This window comes from Miniopterus natalensis, chromosome 15, assembly GCF_054644295.1.
Source record: "Miniopterus natalensis isolate mMinNat1 chromosome 15, mMinNat1.hap1, whole genome shotgun sequence".
In the NCBI taxonomy this organism is placed as follows: Eukaryota; Metazoa; Chordata; class Mammalia; order Chiroptera; family Miniopteridae; genus Miniopterus; species Miniopterus natalensis.
The window spans coordinates 11,486,552-11,511,578 of NC_142095.1; the positions used below are offsets into that span (position 1 = coordinate 11,486,552).

At 43.5% G+C, this 25,027-nt stretch overlaps 1 protein-coding gene across 1 annotated transcript in view; it reads left to right on the forward strand.

The window, feature by feature from the left end:
- The window catches only part of OSBPL10 (oxysterol binding protein like 10), a 183,533-nt gene that overhangs the window by 57,630 nt on the left and 100,876 nt on the right, over positions 1-25,027 (forward strand). The window contains exons 2-3 of the mRNA XM_087825099.1: positions 8,909-9,084; positions 11,829-11,908. Coding sequence (XP_087681225.1) covers positions 8,909-9,084; positions 11,829-11,908 — 256 coding nt within the window. The remainder of the gene's footprint in view (positions 1-8,908; positions 9,085-11,828; positions 11,909-25,027) is intronic.

Sequence of the window (25,027 nt, forward strand, 5' to 3'; positions counted from 1 at the left end):
ATAGTTCAATAACACTTTAAAATATTTGTTTTAAGTGTTTGTTCTTTTTTCCCCCGTGAGGTCTGCTCTACCCATGTAAATTTTCCCCTTCTTTTTCCCTTCCGTAGCTACATGCTTCCCTGGTACCTGGCTCTTTCCTCCGTTGGTGTGTGCCGTCATTACTTTGTGACGTTTAACTGCCTTGCCTTTTGCCGCAGACAGCCACTGATCTGCTTTTTGGCTCTAGAAATTTCCCTTTTCTGGCCATTTCCTACAAGTGCGATTATACAACACGTAATCGTTTGCATCTGGCTCCTTTCACTTTGCACAGTATTTTTGAGGTTCACCCATGTAGTAGCATGCGTCCGTGTTTTATTTGTTTCATTGCTTACATTTTGCTTATCCATTCTCCAGTTTATGGGCATTTTGTCCTTGGGAACTCCCTGGCTAGAACATTCTACTCTTCTTACCAGGAGACGCTTCTCACAGCTGTAATTTTGTATTTACTTTAGTGAATATTTTATTGTTTGTTGGTGCCGTTCCTCCACACTCCCTCCCCCATCAGAGGGACCTTGTCTGTCCCACCCCTACGTGTATCCTTAGCATTTGGTACACAGTGCCTAGCTCAGTGTAGGTACTCAGTTAAATTTTTTTTTTTTTAAAAGAAATGAGTGAATTCTTGGAAATAAAACTTAGTTTTGGAATCAAAGCTAACTTCTTCAAAAAGTTGGGCTTATATAGGTTCTCTTTTCTTTAACCATAATGTGAGCGAATGTATCCACAACGCTTTATCCATATCAAAGACCCTGCGCACAGCTGCCCACGCTGAGAACCAGCTTATAGTGCAAAGCAGGGACTTGAATCAAGACTCAGCCCATGTCGAGGGTCCCCAGGTAAGTTCCCTGCGATGTGGGCGGCAAGAACGGAAATAGGAGTGGTGAGCATTCAGACACATCTTGATATTTTACAGTTTGTTTAAAATAGGGTGAAGTTCTCCTCTAAAGGCACCAGAAACTCACGAGTTAATAGGAGTTCTGAAGGTGGAGGCGGCAGGATTCTGCCAGCCTGTATTAGTACTTGTTAGACAGGTCTCAGTTCTTTTGGTATTAAATCACCTAGTCCTTAAAAGCAGATCGAATCTCATCATAGGTCAAGTCCAAGTGCTGTGCAGCAAACCTGTGTTAAAAGTTCACTTTGACTTATGCTGGTTCTTTATCGGGGGGCCTGAGGCAGCAGCCACTCGGCTGGAAGTTCTTAATCTCAGGTCTTTCATCCAGCCTGGCCCCTGGGTCCCCTCTGCGCAGGCGAGCACCTCACCTGCATGCCACTAGTCGGTCATCTGATTATGCAGGAACTCTAAGCCAGGTGACTTTCTAACGTTTGTTCAAATCTTTCTTAAAAAAATTCCAGAGTGACAGAGCCAAGAAACCCGCTGCTTGTGCTGTTGTGACTTAGGAGCTTTCAGCCCAAGATGTGAGGTCAGGTTGTCCTTGAGGAATATACTCCACTCATTGCATGGGCATGTGGGTGCTCAGATGCTTGCAGAGTGAATGATTGCGGGGAGAAGCTTGGCAGCCCGGAAGAAAAGCTGGGTGATGGATAACACTGAGGTCTTGTCCTGACTCTGGTTTTGTACTGGTTCTTATACTGCTAGGTGATTTAGGGAGACCTTGAAGGTCACATTCCTGATTTCCTGACCTTGGATCCACAGGGACTCTGATCTTCTAGGTATGGGTTGGGAGCCGAGGATCCATCGTTTTAACAAGTTCCCCGATGGATTCCGAAGCATGGCTGACCCAAACTCTAAGGCACAGTTGTTGTTTTTTTAGAAGGCAAGGCAATTCAAGAATTACAAAAAACTATGTTGGTTGTCTTTTAATTTTATTTGTGGATTATTTTTTACTTCAGAGATGTTTTTACTTTTTTTATTTAGAAATATGAGTCAGTACTTTTTTAATGGTTTTGCTCTCCTGATGCTTCCCCCACCTTAACAGTTTAAAAATATTCATCCATATTTCTCCTAATTACAGTAATGTTATATAATTAAAATAAAATAGCTGTTATATAATATTGTATATTATGTTATTAAAACTAATACTACTTATTTTTAAAAAATTTAAGCCTTTAACATACCAGATACTTATTTTGCTATGAGGGGTAGTTAAAGAATGTGATCAGTAAAGTTGCTACTTTGAGATATAGATACATTTTTTAGCCGTTTTGGAAAATGTTCCATGTACATTGAAAAAAGTCATATTTTTTTATTGGGTTATAGGATTATTTGTAAAACTTAAAATAAAACTTGTGATTATATTGTTTCGAATCTATTTCTATTTTTTTCTGCATATCTGTCCAGTTCTGAGCCATAGGATTCTAAAACCTCCCAGTCTGATTGTGTTTTGTTTATTGTCTTCTTGTATTTCTGTCAGTTTGCTCTCTGTGTTTTTGACCCTATGTTTTGCATGTTTACAGTGAAAACTTCCTTTTAGTCAGCACACAATATCTTGCTGATTTAGAGCCATGGGCTGTAACACTAGACAGCCTGAGCTGAAATCTAGCCCCATTGTTTCTTCCCTGGAAGGTCTCGAGCACGTGGTTAATGTTTCTTTGCTTGAAATTTTTATCAGTAGAAAGGGGTTATGATCACATCTACTTCTGGGACTGCTGGGAGGTGTCAGTGAGTTAATATGTGTGCAGCACACAATGCGTGACACATGAACGTGCTCTCTAAATACCAGAAATTCTTTTTATTAATGGTTCCATTTATGTATCTGTAGGTTTCTGAAGGCTAACGTGATGGTTTTGCTATAGACAGGTCACGGTGAGTTTTTCCGGTACATTGAGATTAAACTTGTATTGCATGCCTGCGTGTGATTAATAATGGATCCAGTTCTTATATAATAGAATATATTTGTCTTGTGGTTGATGATGAGCCCTTAGGGTCCTATGACAATTTCGTACCTTCTGGAGTGTTGGACTCTCTGTCACTTGGTGGTTTGGGGGATGGTGGTAGCAGTGGTGGAAATCTCTGGTCACAGAATTGAGGAGTAGGTAGCTGAGAGATGCAAGAAGGCCATTGCATTTCTCCAGCCACAAATCCCATGAGCTGAGGAACTCCAGACTTTAAAGCTCTGCTGGGATCGGTTGGGATGGAGGTTGCTTGCAGGGGCTGTGCCTTAGAACCCATGTGTGGTTTAGATGGTAGGGTCCAGCATCTTCCTCTCCGGGATGTTTGGTTATCATGAAAGAAATTCTGGAAGGTTTATCCCCTTCTTCCAAGCTAGAAACTCTTACGGGTTTCAAGAGTAAACTCTCCTTAGGTGAGGAGACCGCAGTGATCAAGGTGTTGCAGGCCCACCTGGAGACACCGTCTTGTAGGGAAACTGGCAGCTCCAAGGAGGTAACTCTGGAGAACTTTAATATGTTGATCTCTGATGATGAAAAGGGCTCAGAAAATGATCCATAGATGATGTTAATTTTGAAGATTTAAGGTAAACTTAGGAAAATGCACCCACCATTTGACACACTATGTTTCCCCTTGCTGATTTCCCCCCAGCGTTTTTATTTTCTGTCAGCAATAGATTGGAAGTTTCAGAAACATGGTGATTCTAGATTTTAAACGTGGTGATATTTTGAGTGGTTCTGGGCAGCATGGAATTGGAAGGCAGCCGAAACCTCCAGAATCAGTACGCACAGTGCTGGAAAGAACCACTCCTTGCAGCTCTGTGCCCGCACCATCGAGTCCTCTGGTGACTTGGGCTGCGGAGGAGGGGACAATGCCCAAAGCAGAAACCCACACCTCTGTGAGGGTCTCTGCCATTTAGGTGTGTGGTGCAGTGGTGGGGATTCTAGAATAGTCAGGCAGTGAATAACTGAACCCAGAGAAGGGCCGTAAGCTGAAGAAGGTCGCTGTTGTCATTGGTCAGGACAAGGCAGGATATGGTCTTAGCACAGCCAAGTCCAGTGGGTTCCAGCCGTTTGGAGCAAGTGCTTGGGGTACCTGCTGAAGGTGGGGTGGATCCCCGAGGCTGAGGTCCTTGTTCCTCTTTCACATGGCGCATGGGGCCTGGTAGGCAGGGGGCCTTGGTGGCTCTGGTCCTAGTGTCTGGGGTAGAGATGAGGGGCTGAGCCTCACAGGGGGACAGAGTCCTGACACGTTCTTGGAAATAACAGTAGCGTGGGAATGAAAGGTGTTCTGCTCAGTCTTCAAGGAGAGGGTGGTAACCTCCCGTGCTCAGGCCCGTTACCCTTGTCGTTTTAATTTTCACTTTTAAATTTAGATGAAATGATTTAGGTTTTTGTCAGGAGCAGCCTGTCTAGCAAAAGTTCCTCTTCAAAGGATTTATTTCACTGCATTTTTTTCTCTTTGTAATTCTCTTGTAATTTGGTTTTAACTTCCTGTCAGTATTAATGAGTTTCTTCCCCCAGGCTCCCCCCTTCCAATCCTTTCCCTTTGCATTTCTGCTCCTGCTGGAGTTTGGCCCATGGCTGTGGGTGTGCTCCTGGGCCCCATTCCTCTCCCCTCCCAAAGTAAATGTGTACGTATTTCAACTTTTAGATCCTAATCTTGAACCTTAATGAAACTATATCAAGCAGATGGGGGGATTTAAAGGCTACAGGTGTAGGCAAATGACCCTCAGAGATGGAAGACTTGGAAAAGCAGAGATAGGTAAGGGTGGCTGCTCTGTGTGCATGCGTGGAATTGAGTATAAGAGCGTGTGCAAGTGCGAATGTGTGTGCACATGTATGCGTGTGTGTCTGCAGTGCGAATGTGTGAGTTCAAGAGTGGATGCGGGTGTATGAGTGTGAGTATCTGAATGCATACGTGCAGGCGTGTCTGTGGGCACTGGTATGAGCATGTGTGTGTGAGTGCGTGTGTATGCAGGTGTGTCCAAATGTGTGCGTGCACTTGTGTGTTCTTGCTAGAGCGGTGGGGTTTGTCTGAAGGGTGGTCGTAGGCAATGGCTTGTCCTCAACCCTTCCAAGGAAGGGGATCCCCATTTGGCCTGGCTCCCAGCTTTGGAATCGGGCACAGGCGCCAGCAAGGAGCGGGCCTCATGAGAAGTAAGATGCCTCTCTTCCTGGGCTGGTTTGTCTTCTCTCCTCACTCCCTCCTTTCTCTCTCCAGCACGTTCTTTGGTTTGTTAACATGGCAAGTAAAATACACTCTTTGCATATAATTTAGCTCATCTGCACATCAGTGAGAATGCATACTAAAGCTCAACACTAATTTAAAAACACACACTAGAAATTAGGATTGTCTTACTCATTCCTCTGAAAGGAAAGCCCTTTAAGGATGTTCCAGGATTTTATCTGGCAATTTCACTTGGTGTAATGAAGCCAAATCTAGAAATACGGTTAACTTTCCCATTTAGAATGAAAGCTGTGACTTTCAGATATAGCTGCAAGCTCCAAACAGCAGTGCCTGACAGAGCCACGACCCTGCAGGAAGCCGAATATAATTTTCTTTCCTCCCAGGAGACGTGACCAACAGAAATTGCCCTTCTTAATGCCGTATGGACAGTTCTTACCTGTATAACTTGACTTTCAAAGGCCGTCCTGAAAGAAAACTGTTTAGTTCGTTGCAATTTTTAATCAGTCTCCCATTGCTGCCTCCAGATATGATAAGAGTTTTTAACTGTCTTTAGAAAAGGAGGAAATTATTGGGCTTCCTTAGTGCACATGATTCAAACCTGTGCATTTGCATTTAAACTATTTTAGGAAGTAGCAGAAATACATATTTCCCCCATCTGAGGCAGGAGGTTAGAATTAAGATGTCAGTTGGAAATGGGTAATGTGAAAAATCATTAGTATGTCCCCATATCCTGCATAATGTGACATCAATTGGTTATTCTGTCTTCCTTATTGGAAAAAAAAACAACAGCATTCAATTTATTTCTTTATACCAGCTTCTGAATAATGTCCTTTGCAAATATGTGGTTAGTCGTTTGAACAGGATGCATTGGGGAAGCTGTCTCTGGGAGAGATCAAGGCTGACAGGTTCCCGATAGATAAGTTGATAGAAACAGGAGGGAGAAAGATATTAAGCCCTTCCTCCCAACCAGCAGTGTATGCCTTTCCCTTGAAGGCTTTTCGGGTATCCCCTTCCTTTTCTGCTCCCCCTCCCTGTGTGAAGGTGGTGTGTTTATTAGTGGGGAGGCCATAGCTCTGGGGGTGGGGGTGGGGGACACACAGTGCGGTAGTTGGAGCCAGGTTTCCTTCTCCACACTTGTGAGGGTCACAGCTGTGAGCGCCCTGACTTGCCGGGAGCAGTATCCGCACAGCTACAGTCACAGTGACATCAAATATAGGTCAGGTTCGCCACGTTTACCCCTAAAGAGAAGACGGGGTCAGCACTTAAGTAATTTGACCACTGGCAGCTCAGAAATTACCGTAGTTGTTCTCTCATTGACGGACTTTGGTTTTCATCCCACATAAAGGAGTAGGAGCACATTTTAAGGATCTGAAAGTAGAAAGTTAAAAAGATTTTTGGTGAATTTGTGAAGCTGGCTGCTGTAACAGGTCTTGATCTTAGTGGCCTGATGAAACAGAGCTTTCTTGTTCATGTAGCAGTCTAATGTGGGTGTTCCTCAGCAGGTGACTCTTCCAGGGGGTGATTCGGGGACCCAGGCACCTTCCTTCTTGTGCCTTTGTCATACTTATGGTGGAGATCTCAAGTTGCCTTGTAGGTCACCTCCATTTGAATGTGTGTGTGAAAGTGCGTGTGTGACAGAGAGAGTCGATGAGAAACAAAGGCGAGTTGATGATGCTAGAGTGAACAGAGCCCGGTCCTTGGATCTCGAGGTCTGTAACAGATGAGTGGGACTTGGCTTTGAGTTTCGTTAAGTCTCAGGATATCTGTGAAATGGGGATCATGCATAGTTGTTAGGTTGCTGTGAGAATGAATTAGGTCAGAGGTCTGTAAACTTTCTTGGTTCGTGGTGCTTATAGGTTAAAACAATTCTGCAGTTTTATTTAAGAGGCTAGCTCCAAACAACTTCGTACAGATTTATGTCCTTACAACTCAGTAGCCATCTGAAAAAATAATAAACAAAAATGGAAAGCAGTATATTTTTATTTCTTTATTAAATGACCACGATTACGCATTGACGTGATGTGTGCACCTGCGGATGCTGCACAGTTTCCCAAACCCTGGAGCCATGTTGGGCATTGCTGCCCTCTTCCTGTTCCACGTGGATGTTTGCTTTTATTCCCAGCACCAGCTGAAAACCCAGCTTTGCAACGAAATGATGTCGTGCAATCTAATATCAAAACTGGGAAACCATCCGAGGTAGTCGTGTGCATGGTGTCTGACCTATACAGAGGATCACTGTGACCCCTCGAATGTAAAGTGCTTTGCAGTGCCCTGTGAGTTCACAGTAGCAACGCCCAGGTGCTTTGGTGCATGGATTAGAAATTGTGGAATTTAGTAGTTTCTTCCCCCTTCATTCATTCGTTGAATAAGTTTTAACAGTATCAACAAAATGGCAGGCACTGTGCTGGGCACTGGGGGGAAACAGCTCCTCCTCCAAGCAGTGTGTAGCCTGTCAGGGAAACTAGACACTGAGTCAGATAATCCTGCGAACGTAGACTCCTGGTGGGGCCACGGCCAGGAAGTATCATTTTAAGGTGCTGTGAGAGCCTGTGGGAGGAACACTGGACCTGGTCAGGAAAAGCTTTCTCAAGGGGGTGGTACTTGATTTGCTCCTGAAGGTTGAGAAGTTGACATGTCAAAATGGGGAGGACACCATATTCTAGGCTTTGGGGGAGGGGATAGCTTTCTGGGCAGTATTTCTCCAACCTTGGTGAAGGACTTGCTATTTTCCTCCCTCAATTGCATTCTGGTGGCTTCGTGACTAGCATGGAACTTATGTGTGCCATGTGTGTTGGACAACATCTGGACTGTTTTATGAGACGAACCCACTGATCTTGCAGCTGGGAGTTGAAGCAAAGCAAAGTTGCAGGAAAGATTTCAAAAAGCTGTTGTGGACTGGTAACACTTTGGGAACCACTAGTATTTGTGCACCACACTTGGAGTAACTGCTCCAGGCCGGGGGGACAGCATGAGCAAAGGTCCTGTGGTGGGAGGCAAGTGAGGACTAGGTGGGAGGAGTGGAAAGCGAGAAGGGGGAGAAGTCAGCAGAGACTGTGCTGGGCATCTAGGCCATGGGAAGAATTTGAGTCTCAGGTGCAGAAATTCCCATCCTGGTAGAGAAGGGGAAGTTGTCCTAACTACTTCTGGAGGGATAGATTGAGAGTGTAACTAGGCCAGATAATTTCGCCACAAAGATTTGTTTGAGCAGTTTAGGCAACTTGCAGTTGCCCTTTTCCCCCCCCATCCTGGATGTGGAGCCCAATGGCATTGCCACCTCCCAGAGTGGAGGAAATAATTGTCTCTTTGTATGAAAAACGAGTGTGCCCAGGTGGTTGTGTAAGCACCTCCAGTTCCCTGCCAGGTGACCCCAGCTGCTTGGCTTCTCACGATACCCCTGCTGCTGGCAGGCCCAGCTTGCTGCTACCAGGTGTGAAAGGGCCTCTCAGTAGAGGCTTAGAGAATTCCAGCTATTCCTGTGAAGTCCTGTGGAGCATGTTAACAGCCTGTGTCCCAATGCATCTGCTGTTCTGTGGCTGTTCTGAGGTTTACTGTGGTGTCCGTGGGCACCAGGTGAAGTGGTGGGCATTGCACCGAATCCTGAATGGACCTAGTGCTTCCCCACAATGCCTGTCACAGGCTCCCTTCTGACTTGGGAATCAAGTGCTCTCTCCTGACTTGGGGGGCTGACTTCCAAAGGCACCTGGTGGGGACTTTTGGTTTCCAGCTTTCTGGAATTAGAGCCTTGATGCCATTTAAGGATTCCCTTTCCTTTTCTACCCCCATGTGAGGAATGGGCTAGGGGAGAAAGTGATGCCTTGTGGTTTCTCTGCACAGGTACTTTGTGCTGGACTTTGAGGCTGGCCTCCTGCAGTATTTTGTGAATGAGCAGAGCAAGCACCAGAAGCCTCGAGGAGCCCTGTCTTTATCTGGAGCCATTGTGTCCCTGAGCGACGAAGCTCCGCACATGCTGGTCGTGTATTCTGCCAACGGAGAGATGTATAAACTGAGAGGTACGGTCTTCTGCTGACTTTTCAGACAGGCCTCGTGGGCTACATTCATAGTTACCGTGGTGATGACTCGCTTGTTTTTTGATTTTTAAAAAATCAACTTGAACAGTTTGCTATGTTTGATGACTTTGTGGTGACAGATGGTTGTGCAGCGTCTCTTACCCCTGGGGCGGGAAGATGGCCTGAGTTAGGAATTGCTTGTCCTAATTGAGGAACTAAGGACAAAGGAAAGGTGAGTGATCACAAAGCCAGCTGAACTCTAGGACTTGGGAATATTTTTCACGTTAGCTCAGTAGATATTTTCTTTGACCTTAAAGTATGAATCTCCGCTATAGTGTCCTGTGGTCACTTTGGGCTGTAAGGACAAGACAAGCATGTCCTCCCCCCAAATTTCTCTAGAACCGTCTCTTAGTAAAGGGCCCCTTCACATATATTTTATTTAATCTGTTGTGAGCCTGGTGAGAAGTCAGCTGGTGTTGAGTTAATTTCCTGTGGTTTGCTCTCTCCCCTTCTCTTTGTTCCTTGAAAACTTGTGTGTGCTCAGCATCCTGATCAGTGAGCATGACTTGAGAGAGTTCAGCTTTGGGCCTTTGCTGTAGGTCCTGCTCCCCCCGTTCCCCCCACAAATGCATTGCACAGATTTTCAGGAATGTCAGATTTGACTGTAGCAGTGTAATGTGATTGCTAGATTATTCTTCACTCTGTTACAGTTGCATTGCCAGAAAAATGGTCAGTATTCTTCCAATGAAATAACAAAACGCAACAACAAAAACAAAAATCCAAATGCGCGCGCACACACACACACACACACACACACACACACAAACACATACAGAGTCAATGTTATTTATTAAGGTCTGAGGAAAGTAGTATGTATTAAATATTAGCAGGTGGTTGGTAATTCTGCATTTTTATGGCATTTTTCTTTGCCCAAGTAAGGGCTAAGTACAAAGAAAAGGCCTCTTCTTATTTCTCCTTGAGCCTAGGATAGGTCACCTCTGCAAAGCCAGGGTGAGGGCCTTGATTCCTCACCTCAGTCCATTTCACTGTTCCACCTCCAAGCTTTACTGCCAAGAGATGGAATCAGTGAATGTTTCTTTGTTATCTATGTAGAAATCCTATTTCAGAATCCATAAAACAGTCCAAAAGCCCACAAAGTAAAAATGTCTGTGGTTGAAGAAGAAAGTTTTTCAGTTTTGGGAAAATGGGCTAAGAATCATGTTCTTTTTTGAGATTCATGCAGTGTGCTTCCCAGCTGGCTAGATTTACATGGTCCTTGGTTTTGCTCTGCTGTGTGTTGCTTAATAAATCCTTAGAGCAGAAACAATACAGGGGAAAGGCTTCATGTCATTTCTACCCCTCCCCTTCCCCCCTTCCCCCCCGCCTGTGGTTTACACAATGACATAAACCATGCAAAAGAGAAAACCCGACAAAGTTTACAATTGAGCCATCTCATTTTGCCTTTGGGTTAGTCTCTGGATTATTAAACCTCAGCTCTTCTTTTTAAGGGTAGTTTTAATAGCAAATATAAGTCTTATTATCTGCATGAAATTATCACAAAGGCTTAATGAACTTAAACTTGGCAGTTACAGAAAGGACAGGGTAGATTTCTGCATATTTATGGCTGATTCTCTGCCCATCCCACAAGGATCTGGGTGTCTGTTTCTCTCACTTCACATCTCACCTACACACAGAGTTGAATCCTGAAGTCGTTAGATGCACAGCTTTTGGGAATGTTTTTAGTGCTGAGCCTTTGGACGGTTCTACCACAAAATGGCAGTTAATTCTTCACGTTTCTTAAGGAGCAAAGCCGCTGGTTTTTGCAAAATCCTTTGTCTTTGGAAATTAAGGTCACCTGGTCTCACACTGTCTGCAGCTCGAGATTTCTTCACCTATAGGTTCAAGCTGACATTGGGTTTTGTTGACAAATGATGCTCAGGCCCATATTTGTAAACAATTATAATTTCTAAGGGAATGTTCTATTTTCTGCATAGTCAACATTTGTGCAATTAATTAATATATTAAAATATTTATAAAGTTAATTGTTCACTTAAATTGAAGATTTACATTTTATTAGAACCTGTTATGCATCCATACTATTTTAAGGAAAGAATTTTATGTACTTGAGAGATTGGGGACGGTTATGATGATGGACGGTTATGATGATGCAGTTGACTTGTACTTGACTGTCTCTTTGGGAGAAATTTGAGGACCTCTCAGGCAGCATTTGGTGTCTTTGTCCATTCCTAATATGAATCCTTGAGAACACATATTAAAATGGTAATTCAACGGAATGACTATTTTGTAAATGCTAATACCTCCGTAGTACGCTCTGATAGATAACAAAAAAGGCTCTGAAAAGCTGTACTTCGATCCTCATATTAGCCACATGTGGCAGAGGCATTTAAAAAATAATCAGGTTTTCCCTTCCTTGCTGCCCTTTTAAAGAAGCAGAAATAACTTTTTCAGAGAAGGTTAAAAAGTGGCAAAATTGTTCTTATAACAGATATTTCAGAATACATTTTAAATGTGGCGTAAGAGGGGATTTTCTGTTGAAATTTAGCGTTAATTTGTTTTTTTGACATAAGGACAGGCTAGTTGAGAATATTGAGATCGGTATTGGCTTTCCCTTCCATCTCCCTGTACCCCTCACTCCCTTTGCCCCCCCCCACCTCCTTAGGTGGGTGTAGAAGTAGGTTGGATGTGTTTTGAAACAGTCTCTTGAAGCATTTCTTTCTCTATTTTAGCTGCTGATGCAAAAGAGAAACAGCTTTGGGTGACTCAGCTTCGCGCTTGTGCCAAATACCACATGGAAATGAATTCCAAGGTAAGTAACTATGGGGAATCCAGGAGGCATTCCAGTGACTGGGATTGGCTCCCCTCTAGCCCAAGTATGTGTCTCTTTGGGGAAGCTGTTTTTCATGTTAATTTTTTTAAGGGATCCACCATAGTGGAATTCATATTTGTCGTGCTACATTTACGTTTAAAGCCAAGGGAAGAGTGGTAGGATTTGCCTGTGGGTAGAGTGAAGAGGCACACTGGTATTTTATTGGAACCGGTCCTGGAAAGATAATTCTGTTGCTTTCCCTGTTGTCAATCTAGGCAGCTGTTAATTGGTCTGTTGAGAAGCTTACGTGGATGATTTCATTGTGGGGAGGCGGAGTAGTCAGATTTACTGTTCATGAAGCCTTGTTGTCGCTGATCCTTAAGTATAGACTCCCAAATGGATTAATTTCTCAGCCAGGAGCTTCCGCATGCTAAGTGCGTAAGAATGTCCTCGGGTAATCTGGCACCCAGCTATGAATTATTTTCTCCTCGGGATACTGTATGAGATCTGGGATCAGATGTGAGGGAGATAGGAAGTGGGCATTTTCATGGGTTATTCAACGATTTCCAATCTTTAAAGTACAGGACATCATTGCAAAATGAATTTATTCAGGGCAGTAAATACTAATTTTAATGTTCAAAGTCCTATCCCTTTTATATCATTAGTTCAAGTTTAGTTGCTTTGTCTAATTGCAGTCTTTTTCCATGTTCCATACATCAGCTAGAAAGACCCACACTTGAAATTTCCGATGATTCCATTTACTATAACCTGCCTGCTGTCTTGCTCAGGGCCCCAGGAAATGTCTTGCTTAGTTTAGATCTCCCTGTTCTGCCTCCAAATACAACCTGAAATGATTCCTTTACAGGATTTTTCTCACTGTTTTTCTTTCTAGAGACATCTGTTTTTTTTCTTGCCGTGCTTACTACAGTTGCAGTCAGCCCAATGCCCTTCTTAACGTGCCCCGCGTAGAATCTGGGTTATCACAGAGCTTTTTTCCCCCTCTGGCCTCTTTTATTTTCCAGGAATTATAGTAGGAGTTCTGGATATTTCATCAGTATGTTATAAATATATAGGCGTGGCAGTTACTATTTTTTATATGTATCTTTTACTTTTTATAGAACAGGACAGAAGGAGATAAAATAAAAAGAACATAACGTATCTCCACTATTGCCATGTTTGATCATTAGAGATGATTGCTCTTAACTGATCTTATAGGTCATTCTAGTAAACTAAGGCACATGTTAGTGTGTGTGTATATATATCTGTATCTATATCTACATCTATTTTTATACAAATGGGATCATATTATGTATACTTATAAATATAGTTTGGAGATTCTTTCCCTATTAGACATATGGATCTATTACATTTATTTGGATGTCAGTACTTTATTGAAGTACTCTACTGATAGACATTCAGGGCTTTTTGTTATTGTTATACAGAATGCTATACTAAACATCTTCGTACATGTATCTTTTTGTATCTCTAAGTGTGTGTGTGTGTATGTGTATGTGTGTGTGTATGTGTGGAATCGTCGGGCCATAAAATGTGTCTTCTAAATGTTCGTAGACATTGCTAAATTGCCTTCTAAAAAAGTTGCCCCGATTTACATTCCCATCAATTTTGTGTCTTCCCCACGACCGTGGCTCTTACTAACATTTAGTTTTTGATAGTATCACAGGTAAAAAATGGATCCCCCATTATTTACATTTTCACTTCTAAAATCATGACTGGGGCTGAGTATGTTATCAAGTTTATTGGTCACCTGTATTTCTTTTATGTGAATTGACATTTTGTATTCACTATTTTTCTATTGAGTTTATCTTTTTCTACTTGATTTGCAATAGCTCTTTGTCTATTAAGTATATTTGTCCTTTGACTGTCATTTGGGCTGTAGTAGGTCATCTGTATTTTGACTTTCAAAAGTCAAAAGTGGCCCGGCCGGCATGGCTCAGTGGTTGAGCATTGACCTAGGATCCAGGAGATCGCAGTTCGATTCCCAGTCAGGGCACATGCCCGGGTTGCGGGCTCCATCCCCACTGTGGGGCATGTAGGAGACAGCTGATCAATGACTCTCTCATCATTGATGTTTCTATCTTTCTCTCTCTCCCTCTCCCTTCCTTTTTCTGAAATCAATAAAGATACATTTAAAAAAACAAAACAAAAAACCAAAAATCAAAAGTGATTCCCAATTCCCAAACTAAATCTCAGATTAAAAATCTTAATTCCTAAATCAATTTCCACATTAAAAAAAATTACTGGCCTTTGAAATCTAAAGGCTCCCCTCCCCCCATGAAATCTATATTTAATAACATGGAGGGTGCCGCTCTATAATAGGATAGCTGTAACCTAATTAAGGGAACCCTTCTCCAATCTTTTAAATAGATTCTGATACCAAAATTTTCTTTAGAGAATTTGCTTGAAAATAACGTTGGCTTTTTGCACTTATTTTTTGTGATGCGAGCTTATACAAGGTGAGCGTTTTGGGCGGCTCCCCATGAACTCTGAATTACAAGCATTTTCTGATTGAGTCTGTTCATGCTTCAATGCACGGCATTCTGGTTTAGAAGAAATACGGTAGGGTGCAGAGTGAGAAGACCTATATTGAAATCCCTGCTCTTCCAATTATGTATTGGACATACGCACTCAGTTCCCCTTTATTTATGGTTTTCTGTCCTCATTTTTGAAATGGTGACATCTATCCTAAAAGGTGTCATATGTCTTGCTCGAGCAAGACAGTGCAGGAGAAAGGCAGTGTCTGGCGTGAAGCACTGGGAGGAGTTAGGGTCTCAGTAGCACATTCTCACTGACACTGCTGCTTGAGAGTCCTGCCTCTCGGCCACCCTTGGAGCTTTGGCCACCCCCCTCAAGGAAAACAGGTGTACTTTTTTTATTATTATTTTTTTCAGGTGTGCTTTTTTAATCCATTTGCGGTTATGTGTCTGTTTTCAGATGGGCTCCAGTACTTTCAAATGGCCACATCGGAGAGCTCAGGGTCATTGAAAATCAATGGAAGTCAATATTTGGGGAGCTGGTGGGGAGTCAGAGGAACTCATGAATAGTGATGTTTTCAAATTACTTTTGACCTGTGGAAAAAGTGGGATAACGGCCACAATAGTCAAGTGATTAAAAAGCATTTAAAGGACATCAGATTTTGAAGATTTTAGTTTCTTTGGCTTTCATCTGACCAAGTAAGAGAATTTTTAAAGACTAAACTTGATAGAAACTTATTGTATTTTCAATATTTCTTTGATTTTTTTTTTTCTCATTTAGGCATGGAAGGTGGATTCACTTGTGGGGGTGACTCTTATGACTAGTGGGTTGTTCACTAATCTGCTCTGATGCTAACTGGGTGTTAGTGCCGAGTCCCTGTGGACTTTCAGCCCTAAACAATAAATGTGTGACATGTGGTGATGATCACTTCTCTAAGTAGAGACTTTCAGCCATCACACAACGACCAGATGGGGTGTGGGTCTGAACTCAGGAACTTACTTACCTTTTTGGCTCAGCTGGCTTTCTGACTGGCACCCCCATCTCTGCCACAAACATATTATGAATTCACTGGTGACAGCTTGTGAAAGTGTTGTGGGTTTTTTTGTTTTGTTTTGTTTTTACCCATAATGGAAATAGCATTATTTTTTAAAATTGTGAATATTAACCTATACACAATATAAAACACCCAGAGGATAGAAAGGTATAAAGAAGGGAAAAACTCACTCCAAGCCCCAGCCCCAGACCTAATCTCTGATGATACCATTGGGGTGTACATCTATCCGGACACTTAGCTGTGTGGATACATAGGAAGAGATCGCGTGACTCCAGTCGGAGGTCCATCCTTCCAGTCTTTTTTCTGGACATGCATATGCACAGAGATCACACAAATGTGTTTTCATGAGCTGTATACCTCTCCATGAGGATGTACTATAAGATCAGGCTTTGGTCACAGGCCTGTTCTCCTTGTTTGGGTGGTTTTAGCTTTAAAATGAATGCATGAGTGTAATCTGGCCTGTTTCTGGGATCTCCTTTGTGTTCTGTCTTCCAGCTCTTGCCTCTCAGTCCTTTCTCATCCCTCATTCCTTGCCCTGTCCTAGTTTATATCCAGATGGGAGTTTGAGGGAATAAAGGGAACATTTTTACCGGTGATTTACCCATCTAATAATATGGAAAATGTAGCCTATTTTTTCATCTGTGGAGAAATTAAGGAAATGTAGGTATTTTGGGTATTTGAAGTAGTTTATAATATTCATTGTGCTTGAAATCATTTCTCTGGGTTCTTGGGCTGCAGGCCTGGTCCATCCTTGCGTTTACTACTTTGGGCTTCGATGGTCTGGCCCCTTGTCTGACTCCTGCACTTGATCGTGTGCTCTCTGAGAGCAAACACTGATTCAGTTCACTTAGGGAGACAGGAGGTCCCTGGAGCTCTTTGTCTGCATAGAGAGTTTGAAGACACTGTGGCTAGATCACACTGGTGTGTGGTTAGGGCTCCTTGTCCTTGTCAGCTAATTCTAAATTAAAATGTAAATTTCAGGCTACAATCTTATGCAGATTTGGTCAGAGAAGAATATGATTGTCTAATATAGGATTTTAAAGTCATTATAAGTCTTAGGAGGTCTCGAGTGAGCAGGGAAAGCTGCCGAGTTTCAGGGAGTGTATGTATAAATATTCATGCCAGAAGCTGCCCCCATCACTAGTATTTATCTTTCTTCCCCCAGGGCCCTAGGATGATAGTCGGCATACTAATTCATGTGAGACTTTGGGGCGTTAGAGCACCGTTTCCTCTGTGGTGGCTGGATGTGGACAGCCCCAAGAGTAGGGGAAAGGCCTTTTTCTTGTAACCTTGGGGACGCTAATGCTCAGCACAGACCTGCCCATGTTTACACAACCTCCCTGTGATAGCTGACACCTGTAATGTAGGTAGACCCTACCTCACATCCCCTGCTTTTGCCAGGATATCTGGTAAGCCCCCTGTGATGTAGGGGTTCAAGGAGGGCATGGCACAGTGAGAAAGGAGGCTGAAGAGGGATGGGCTGGCTTGGCAAACTGGCTCTGTTCGCTCTGGCCCTGGAGAGCATGCTCTGTGGGTGCCATCTGTCTGTCCCTGGGGTCTGTGTGCTGAGCTGAGTGCACAGAAATGGGTGGGTCCAGAGGCCCAGCTGGCGACCCCCACCCCTGGTAGCTGGGCTGCCAGGTGCAGACAGCCCTGTTTGGGGACATTCCAGACTTTATTTGGAGAGGCACGGGGAAGGTGTGAACTACTGGGGAATTAAAAAGGGGGCGTGGGTGGGGAATTCTGTGTAAGTCCATGGCCAACCTGAAGAGTGGGGAGATTTGAAGCTACTGCTTCATTGTTTTTCCCAGCGATCTCCATTCTCTTCTAGTGGTGAGAGGCTACAGCTTCCCTGCCTCTCTGCCACCCTGGGGTTGGAGCTGGGGTTGGAGCCAGAGGGCCTGGGAGAGGTGCTTTAATGTCTTGGTCAGGATGTATCACAACAGGAAGCACCTGCTGGCTGAGACTAACCCAGCCACATCTGTAGAATCTGAAACCACTTAGTTATGAGGGGCTTCAGATGTCATCTAGTCCGATGTCCTGGCCCCAGCGCATCCCACTATATACACAAAAATGCATACCAAAAAAATTTACTGTGCTAATAATGAAACACGGGTTGATTCTCCTCAAAACAATACCCAGTTTTAATTGCCTAGCGAGGGCACTGCTGGTGACTTATTGACTGAATGCTGAGAACTTTGGTTGTAATCTGACAAGTGTTATGAAATAGCTCTCTTGTATGATTAAACAAATTTGAGGCCTCTCAGGACCATTTGGAAGAACGCAGAAGTAATGGAATGATTAAAAAGTGGGAAGGGATCCCAAACTCCCTTTGTTCCACTTGCCTAGAAACAGCAGGTGGAAGTAATAGCACAAGAGGTTGGTTCTAGCACTGTGTGGTCCAGTATAGAGGCCTCGAGCCATGGGAGCCAATTTAGATTTAAATGAACTGAAATTAAAATTTAAAATTCAGTTCCTCCATCTCGCTCAGCCACATTTCAAGTGCTCAATAGCCACATTTGGCTGATAGCTGCAGTCTTGGACGGCTCAGATACAGAACATTTCCGTCAGCACAGAAAGTTCTGTTTGGCAGTGCTGATAAAGCTTCAGTTACTACTTTATGGTTTCTGAGAAGAATTTACCAGTGTCTAGTTTTATCTCTTCTTGCACTATGGACAGGTTTTTTTTTTTTCCTTTTAAATCTAAAACCCTTCTGTCCTACTCCATCCCTTCCTTCCTATCAGGGGCTCTGGCCCGCCCTATGGCCTTGGCATTAAAACCTTGATCACTCTCACTTCTCCAGTTGCCTCATCTGTGCAACAGGGATGTTGACCTAAGTTGGCTGAAGGCAGGAACTGGTTGTTCTCTTGTGGTCAGAATCTGCACCATCCTCACTGCACTGCAGCTGTTTGTCAAGGAAACATCTAGTCTGAGCTTTTGTGAGGAGCAGAGGGGCGAGGGAAGGCTGCCGCTGGTGCTACTCCCTGGCTCCAACAACCTTTCATAGCACCCGACTTCCTAAGTCGAGGCCCAAGACTTGACCTTGGCATTGAGTGCCCATCACATTTTAGGCCCAGTTTCCCCGCCTCCACCTCCCACCTCCCACCTCCCACCTCCCCGCACTCAGCGTCCTAGACGAGCAGTTCCCTAGGTACACTGTGTACTTTCACTTCCATGCTCTTTCCTCTGCTGGGAATGCCTTTCCCTCTGTGCAGCACACAGCCGCGTGGTCTTCAAGGCTCCTGTACCTCTGTGATCCTTCCTGACCTGCCTGGTCAGACTGGATCTTCTCTCTTTTGTGTTCCCATTGATACCAGTACCCACCTGTATTACAGCGCTTCTCATGGGGGGCGGGGGCGGGACGCATGCGTCAGCCCTCTTGGTTGACTGTGTCCTCAGCACCCAGGACTGCAGGGAAAATGGTTGAGTCCTCCAGACCTGCCACTGCGTGACAAGCGGTGGTCGATGTAAACCACTTAGTGCATTTGACTCGATCAGTAAATGTCAACCCTGCTTGTGCCTTCCTCACTGCTCCCCAATATTAGTATGAGTAACAGTAGTTTATCAATAATAGTAGTGGCGTTGGATTTGGATTCCTTAAGAAACTATATCGAAGCTATCATTTTATTTTCCTAGAATATTATTGTATGTTGTTTAGCTCAAGTATTTGAGAATTCTATTTATATAGCAAGAGCTATTCGCTTCCTGTGAAAATCAGGATTAACTTCAAATTATGTCTTCACTTTTTGTGTTTTTTTGTTGTTTTTTTTTTTTTTAAGAAGGAAATGAGGAAAAGGGACACATTTTGGGGAACAGAAAATAGTAATAAACAGCATCTATCAACACATTGATATGTGGCGGTTACTAAGAAAAGTACTTTTCTTGGATTATCTTACAGGTATTGCCATTGGCACATTATAGGTGAGAACACATCGGCACAGGCGTGATTAGTAATACACCTGCCCACAGTCGCATAGCTAGTGAGAGGCTGCCTGCTTTTAAAAACATGAGATATAATTGGACGTGCCATAAAATTTACCCTTTTCAAGTATACAGTTCAGTGGTTTTAGTGTATTTATGAAGTTGTCTCATTCTAGAATATTTTATCACCCCCAAAAGAAACCCCCTATGATCATTAGTCACTCCTCATTATCTACCCACACCCTTCCCCAGCCCCCGACAACCACAGACCACTGTCTCCATGGCTTTGCCTGGTCTGGATATTTTATGTAAATGGAATCACTCACTATGTGGTCTTCTATGTCTGATTTTCTTCACTTAGCAAGGTTTTCAAGCTTCTTCCATGTTGTAGCGTGAATCAAGACTTTATTCCTTTTTGTGCCTGAATAGTATTCCATTGTATGGATGTGCCATAGTTTTTATTTTTAATTTTTTCCCTTTTTATTGAATTTATTGGGATGACGGTGGTTAACAAAATTATACAGGTTTCAGGTGCACAGTTCCACAGCACATCATCTATACACTGTCTTGTGTGTTCACCACCTCAAGTCAAGTCTCTGTTTATCACCATTTAGCCCCCCATCCCCTCCTCCAACTCCCCCCACATTTCCCCCGGCAATCCCCACACTGTTGTCCTCATTCTTTCAGAAGAGAATTTTTTTTTTTTTTTACCTACTTAAATAATCAGATGTTAAAATTGATGAAAAGTTTGAAGAAAAAGAAAGACAGGCAAGGTATGCCGTTGTGGAACCAACCAACCAGTTAAAACAAACAACACACACACAGACACACACAGTCTTTGGAAGGACACAAGGGATAGTTTGCCTTGGGAGGGAAGGGGGAATTGGGGATTTAGTGTTGAAAGAAAGGAGCAATTTAGTTATACCCTTTGATACTATCTAAAATTTTCACAGTGTGCATTGTTTGATTATATATATATAAAAAATAAACTGTAGTTACTCAAATGGTTAAAATTTAAACTTGTAAATTATTTTTAAGTGGCGCTGAGGTTGCTCGGCTGCCTTCTGTGCTCTCTTGGGCCACTGTTGACTTGGTCCTTAATCTGCAGGCAGAAGCTCTTCCCCGGCGGTCACTGATTAATCTGCTTCTCGTTATATTCTTAACTCGAAAGTCTTAAAACCAAATGTCCTTGAAGATATTTGATAATTCCAAATTCCTGCCAGTTCAGATTAGGCTTCTGTGCTTATTGCTCAGGATTGATTTCACTTGATATGGTTTGAAGTGTGTCAAGTTTAACGCTCTTTGTGGGAAATGCTGCATTTCTCCCCTTTATTTGAATGAAACAGCGATTAATGATGAAGGTGGAGAGGCCTCTTCCAGAGCTGAAGCCCCGGGCATTGGGGCGGTTGGCTGGCAGCAGAGTTAGCGCCCACCTGGGCCCTGGGTCCTGCGAGCGGAACGCCTCCGTCTGTGGCCACAGCGATGGGGAATGACTCTGGAGGTGGCAGGGGTTAAATGCTGCCCACACTTTTAGAAATCTCAAAAAATTGTGTCTCAAAAAATTCAACTTGTACCTTTCACTGTTACATCTGCTACATAATATACCAGCCTGATTTAGTATTTTAAAAATGTTTTCTTTCCCCAAATTATTGGGTAAAAAGCAAGATGAACCACGTCTCTCACTGAGACCCTGAGGATATAAAGCGCCCCGGGTTGAAAAGCAGAGCATCGTGGGGGTACTGTCTGTTTTCCTAAGTGGCAAGTCTCTGGGGGAAATAGAAAACGATGGTTTTAAGCTTGATTAACTTCAAGTAGGTAAGGTTGGACACGCTCATCTGAGGATTTACTTTTCCCTTGGCGCTCTCGTCCTGTTTTCTGCTGTAACATCTTTACTTTGGTGTTGTTGTAAGCTCAGTGCCATTTTTCTTCCAGAATTTTTCACAGATAATTACCTTTTGGCACCTTAAAATTAAGTGTAAAACATCCGCTTCCTAAACACACCATCAAATTAGGTAAATAAAACACAATTTAAGAACAGCTTTTATTAAAACAATAAAGTTTGGGGACTTTTTATTGTCTTAATAAAGTGCAACAATTATATATAACTTCTCAAGCATAATTTTAATGTTAGGCTGCCTGCCTTGCCCCAAAGGCAAGTATTAGTGCTACTTAGGATGATGATCTTAGGCAAGGGGACCTTCAGATTAAAAAATATATATATTTAATGGGGAAAAGGGCGCAGTTTTGATGCAGTCGAACTAATTTGTTCCACCATTTACCTGTACTTAAATAGGGCTTTGTACTAGAATCAATAGTTTAGCTGCTGTTTCTGTCTAGAATATTAGTGTATGATTTAAAATTTTAAAAAATTTTTTATTTTTATTTTTTTTTAAATTTTTTTAAAAAAAATCCTTACCCGAGGGTATGTTTTTATATATAGAGAGAGGATGAGAGAGAGAGAAACATTGATGGGCTGCCTCCTGCATGCGCCCCCAACCGGGGATCAAACCCACAACCTAGGTGTGTGCCCTGACAGGGAACTGACCCCGCCGCCTTTTGGTGTGTGGGACAATATTCCAACCAAGTGAGCCACTCGGCCAGGGATGGTGGATGATTTTATATTGATAAACCTCTGTAAAAAGTTTTGATTTGAGGCAGGACAGACAAGTCTAATTCTGAGGATGTGTTCTGCACCCAGCATCACCGTAGACATGTATGAGTGAACAGATAAGACAGAGAGAATCCAGGCATGTCGTTGGTGTCAGCTGTTCAGAGTGGGCTTGTCTTGTCCCTGTTTTGCTGACTTTGGGAGAACATCTTAGAAGGTCAGCTTGGGAAGGGTGTTCAGCCAATACTGAATGCTTGCATGTCGTGGTGTTCTGGCCCTGGGGACGTCAGCGTGGACCACGGAGAGTAGCCACGTGGAGCTTACACTTCTGTGGGGGAGCCAGTCAGCAAGCAGACATGGAGTACGCCAGGTAGGGGCGAATTCTATGAAGAAAAGGAAAGCAAGGCCCAGGACTAGAAAACAACAGTGAGGGTTTTGAGGTTTTCCTACTCAAAAATGTATCCCATGTGCACTCTGTTCTTTAAAAATGTCAGTATCATAAAAGATTGAGAAGGCAGTGGAAATATTCCAGATTGAAATATTCCAGATTGAATGAGGCTAGAGACGTGACAACTAAATGCATCAATACCTGACCCTAAAACTGGGCCTGATTTTTGTATTGAAAAAATTAGAATATGGGCAGTGGATTAGATAAGGAAGTTGATAACTGTATTGTGATTATGTAAGAGAATATTCTTGTTTTTAGGAAAGATACACTGAAGTAGTTGATACTTGAGTTAAAAGGTCAGAATGTATATATAAACTTACCCTCAAATGGTTTAGGAAAAAATTTTAATATATAATTATATGTGTGTGTGTGTAGAGTGGGGAGAGAGAGAAGAGGGGAACAAATGATAAAACAAGTGGGGTACAATGTTAATAATTGGTGAAACTAAGTAAAAGGTGCACAGGTATTCTTTTATGCAACTTTCTATAAGTTGGAAATTATTTCCACATAAAAAGTTTTTTAAAAAAATCACATGTAGTCTAACACTTTTAAAAACAAGACCCTGTTTTTTTTGTTTTTTTTTTTTAATGCATATATTTCTTGGGTGATACTTCTTATAAGTCATTTACATGTTAGTATAAATTTTAAGGTAAGTAAATTATTCACTTGCTCTTTTCTAGCTGAGACTAACCACCAAGGAACTCTGGTTTTCTGACAGTCAAAGAGAATTTGGGGAAAGGAGGCATTATAGGGTCACTGCAGTCAGGCTAACATGGGGAACTGGTTAGGATACTGGGTTTTGCAGAATAGAAAGGACAGTGTGTTATGGAAGATAGAGATTTTGAGAGGAAGGTTGGGGCAAGTCAGTGATTAACTGCTCCTGGGTTGAAGGTTGGCCTTTATGGTTGGGTAATCTCTCTAGCCCATTCTGTATGCTCTCTTTGGCATTTATCTTTTTAAAAAATCAAGTTTATGGAGGCATAATTTACCTATCATGGAAGAAGGTTGTGGATGGCATTATTGATATTTTTGGCCGGTAGTCTTTGCTGTGAGGGGCTGTCCTGAGCACCGTGGCGTGTTTAGCAGCATCACTGCCTCTACCCACTAGATGCCAGTAGCATCCCCACCACCAGGTGTGACAGCCAAACAGGTCTTCTGATTTTGCCAAATGCTTCCTGGTGGGGACAAAATCATCCTGCCTTGAGAACTGCTGCCTCATATAATCCTCAACAACAGTTCTGTTCAGTAGGTATTATTTATGTCCATTGTACAGATGAAGAAACTGAGGCTCAGAAAGGTTAAATGGCCACGTGGCGAGCTAGGACATGCAGGGGTGAGACTTGAAGCCATCCCCATATGTTTGGCTCCTCGTCTGAGGCTCTTTTGTACCCCCAGCTGCTGGGAAATGGTTGCAGTGTGCAGGGCGAACCAAGGCCAACAGGGTTATTCTGCAGTGGAGCTTCTGCTCTCGGGAAAGGCCCCGCGCTCTTGCCAGGTGTGCGGCAGCCCATCCATCACGTCTCTGAGACTCCCGGGCACCTACCCCAGTGAAGGATGCCGCTGGGATGTGAGAGAGATTTCAGCAGGGAAGCAAGAAGGCTCTCTTGCAGTCCCGCTCCACCGGGCCAGCTTGGGAGGTTCCCAGTCCCAGCCACGGAATGAAAGGGGCCCCAGACTCTGCAGCCTGTGCCAGGATTCTGCACCTGTCTGAGAAGAGCTGGGTGGCACCTCTGGCATGTGTTAGTGCTGAGGAAGCAAATCCTATGTTCCTGATGTTTTATTTTCCCCCGTGCTCTGCTGCACTGGCGGAGTGGAGAAGAGACGAGAGGGAAGGTTCGCTTGAGGCGAAGTTTGACAGCCTGTGAGCTGTGCTGGGCGAGGCAGCGCTGGCAGGGCCTGGCCGCACCTTCTGGCCACCCCATGGGCTGCAAGCACTCGGTCGCCGTGAGGACCCACAGCAGTGCCTCCTCCTGCCTCGGCCCACTGTGGGCGGATGCGGACAGAGGTTCCTGCCGGCTCCCCCACTCCTGGTCGGCGAAGGTAAATGGGGCCCCGGGAACTGGGGAGTGCAATTGAAGGGGTGCTTCACTCTTCAGCTCTCCTTGTCTCTCTGAGGAAGACTCACTTCTCCCTCGGGCAGTGTAGACTCACGGCCCCCAGTGCATCCGGGATTTTGGCACATTGCGAAGCCATAAATATCCTCTCCCCCAGTGGGATGCGTAGGATAGACTGGCCAAACTGGATGCAGACGATCTCTCTTTGGAAGCTGATGTTTGAAATACAAAAGAATATTATAAATGTTGATTGACTTTGAAATGGAAAAAAAAAAAATCCCTGTCTTTTCTCTTAGGAAGTCTTACTGCAAAGTTAGATACTGACCTCAGCCAACAGCTTTGATTTGCTGGCTTTTGAAGCCAACCTGATTCCTCACCTGTTAGTGCTTTTCTCCATTTCAGACATCACATTATATGCAGACACAATCCGTGGGTGCAGTGCAGGACTGAGAGGGCACTTGAGTCTCCTGACGGTTCTACCGTTGGCCTTGACCTTGAGCTACTTGCTTTTTTGGTACCTCAGTTTCTTGTTCTCTAAAGT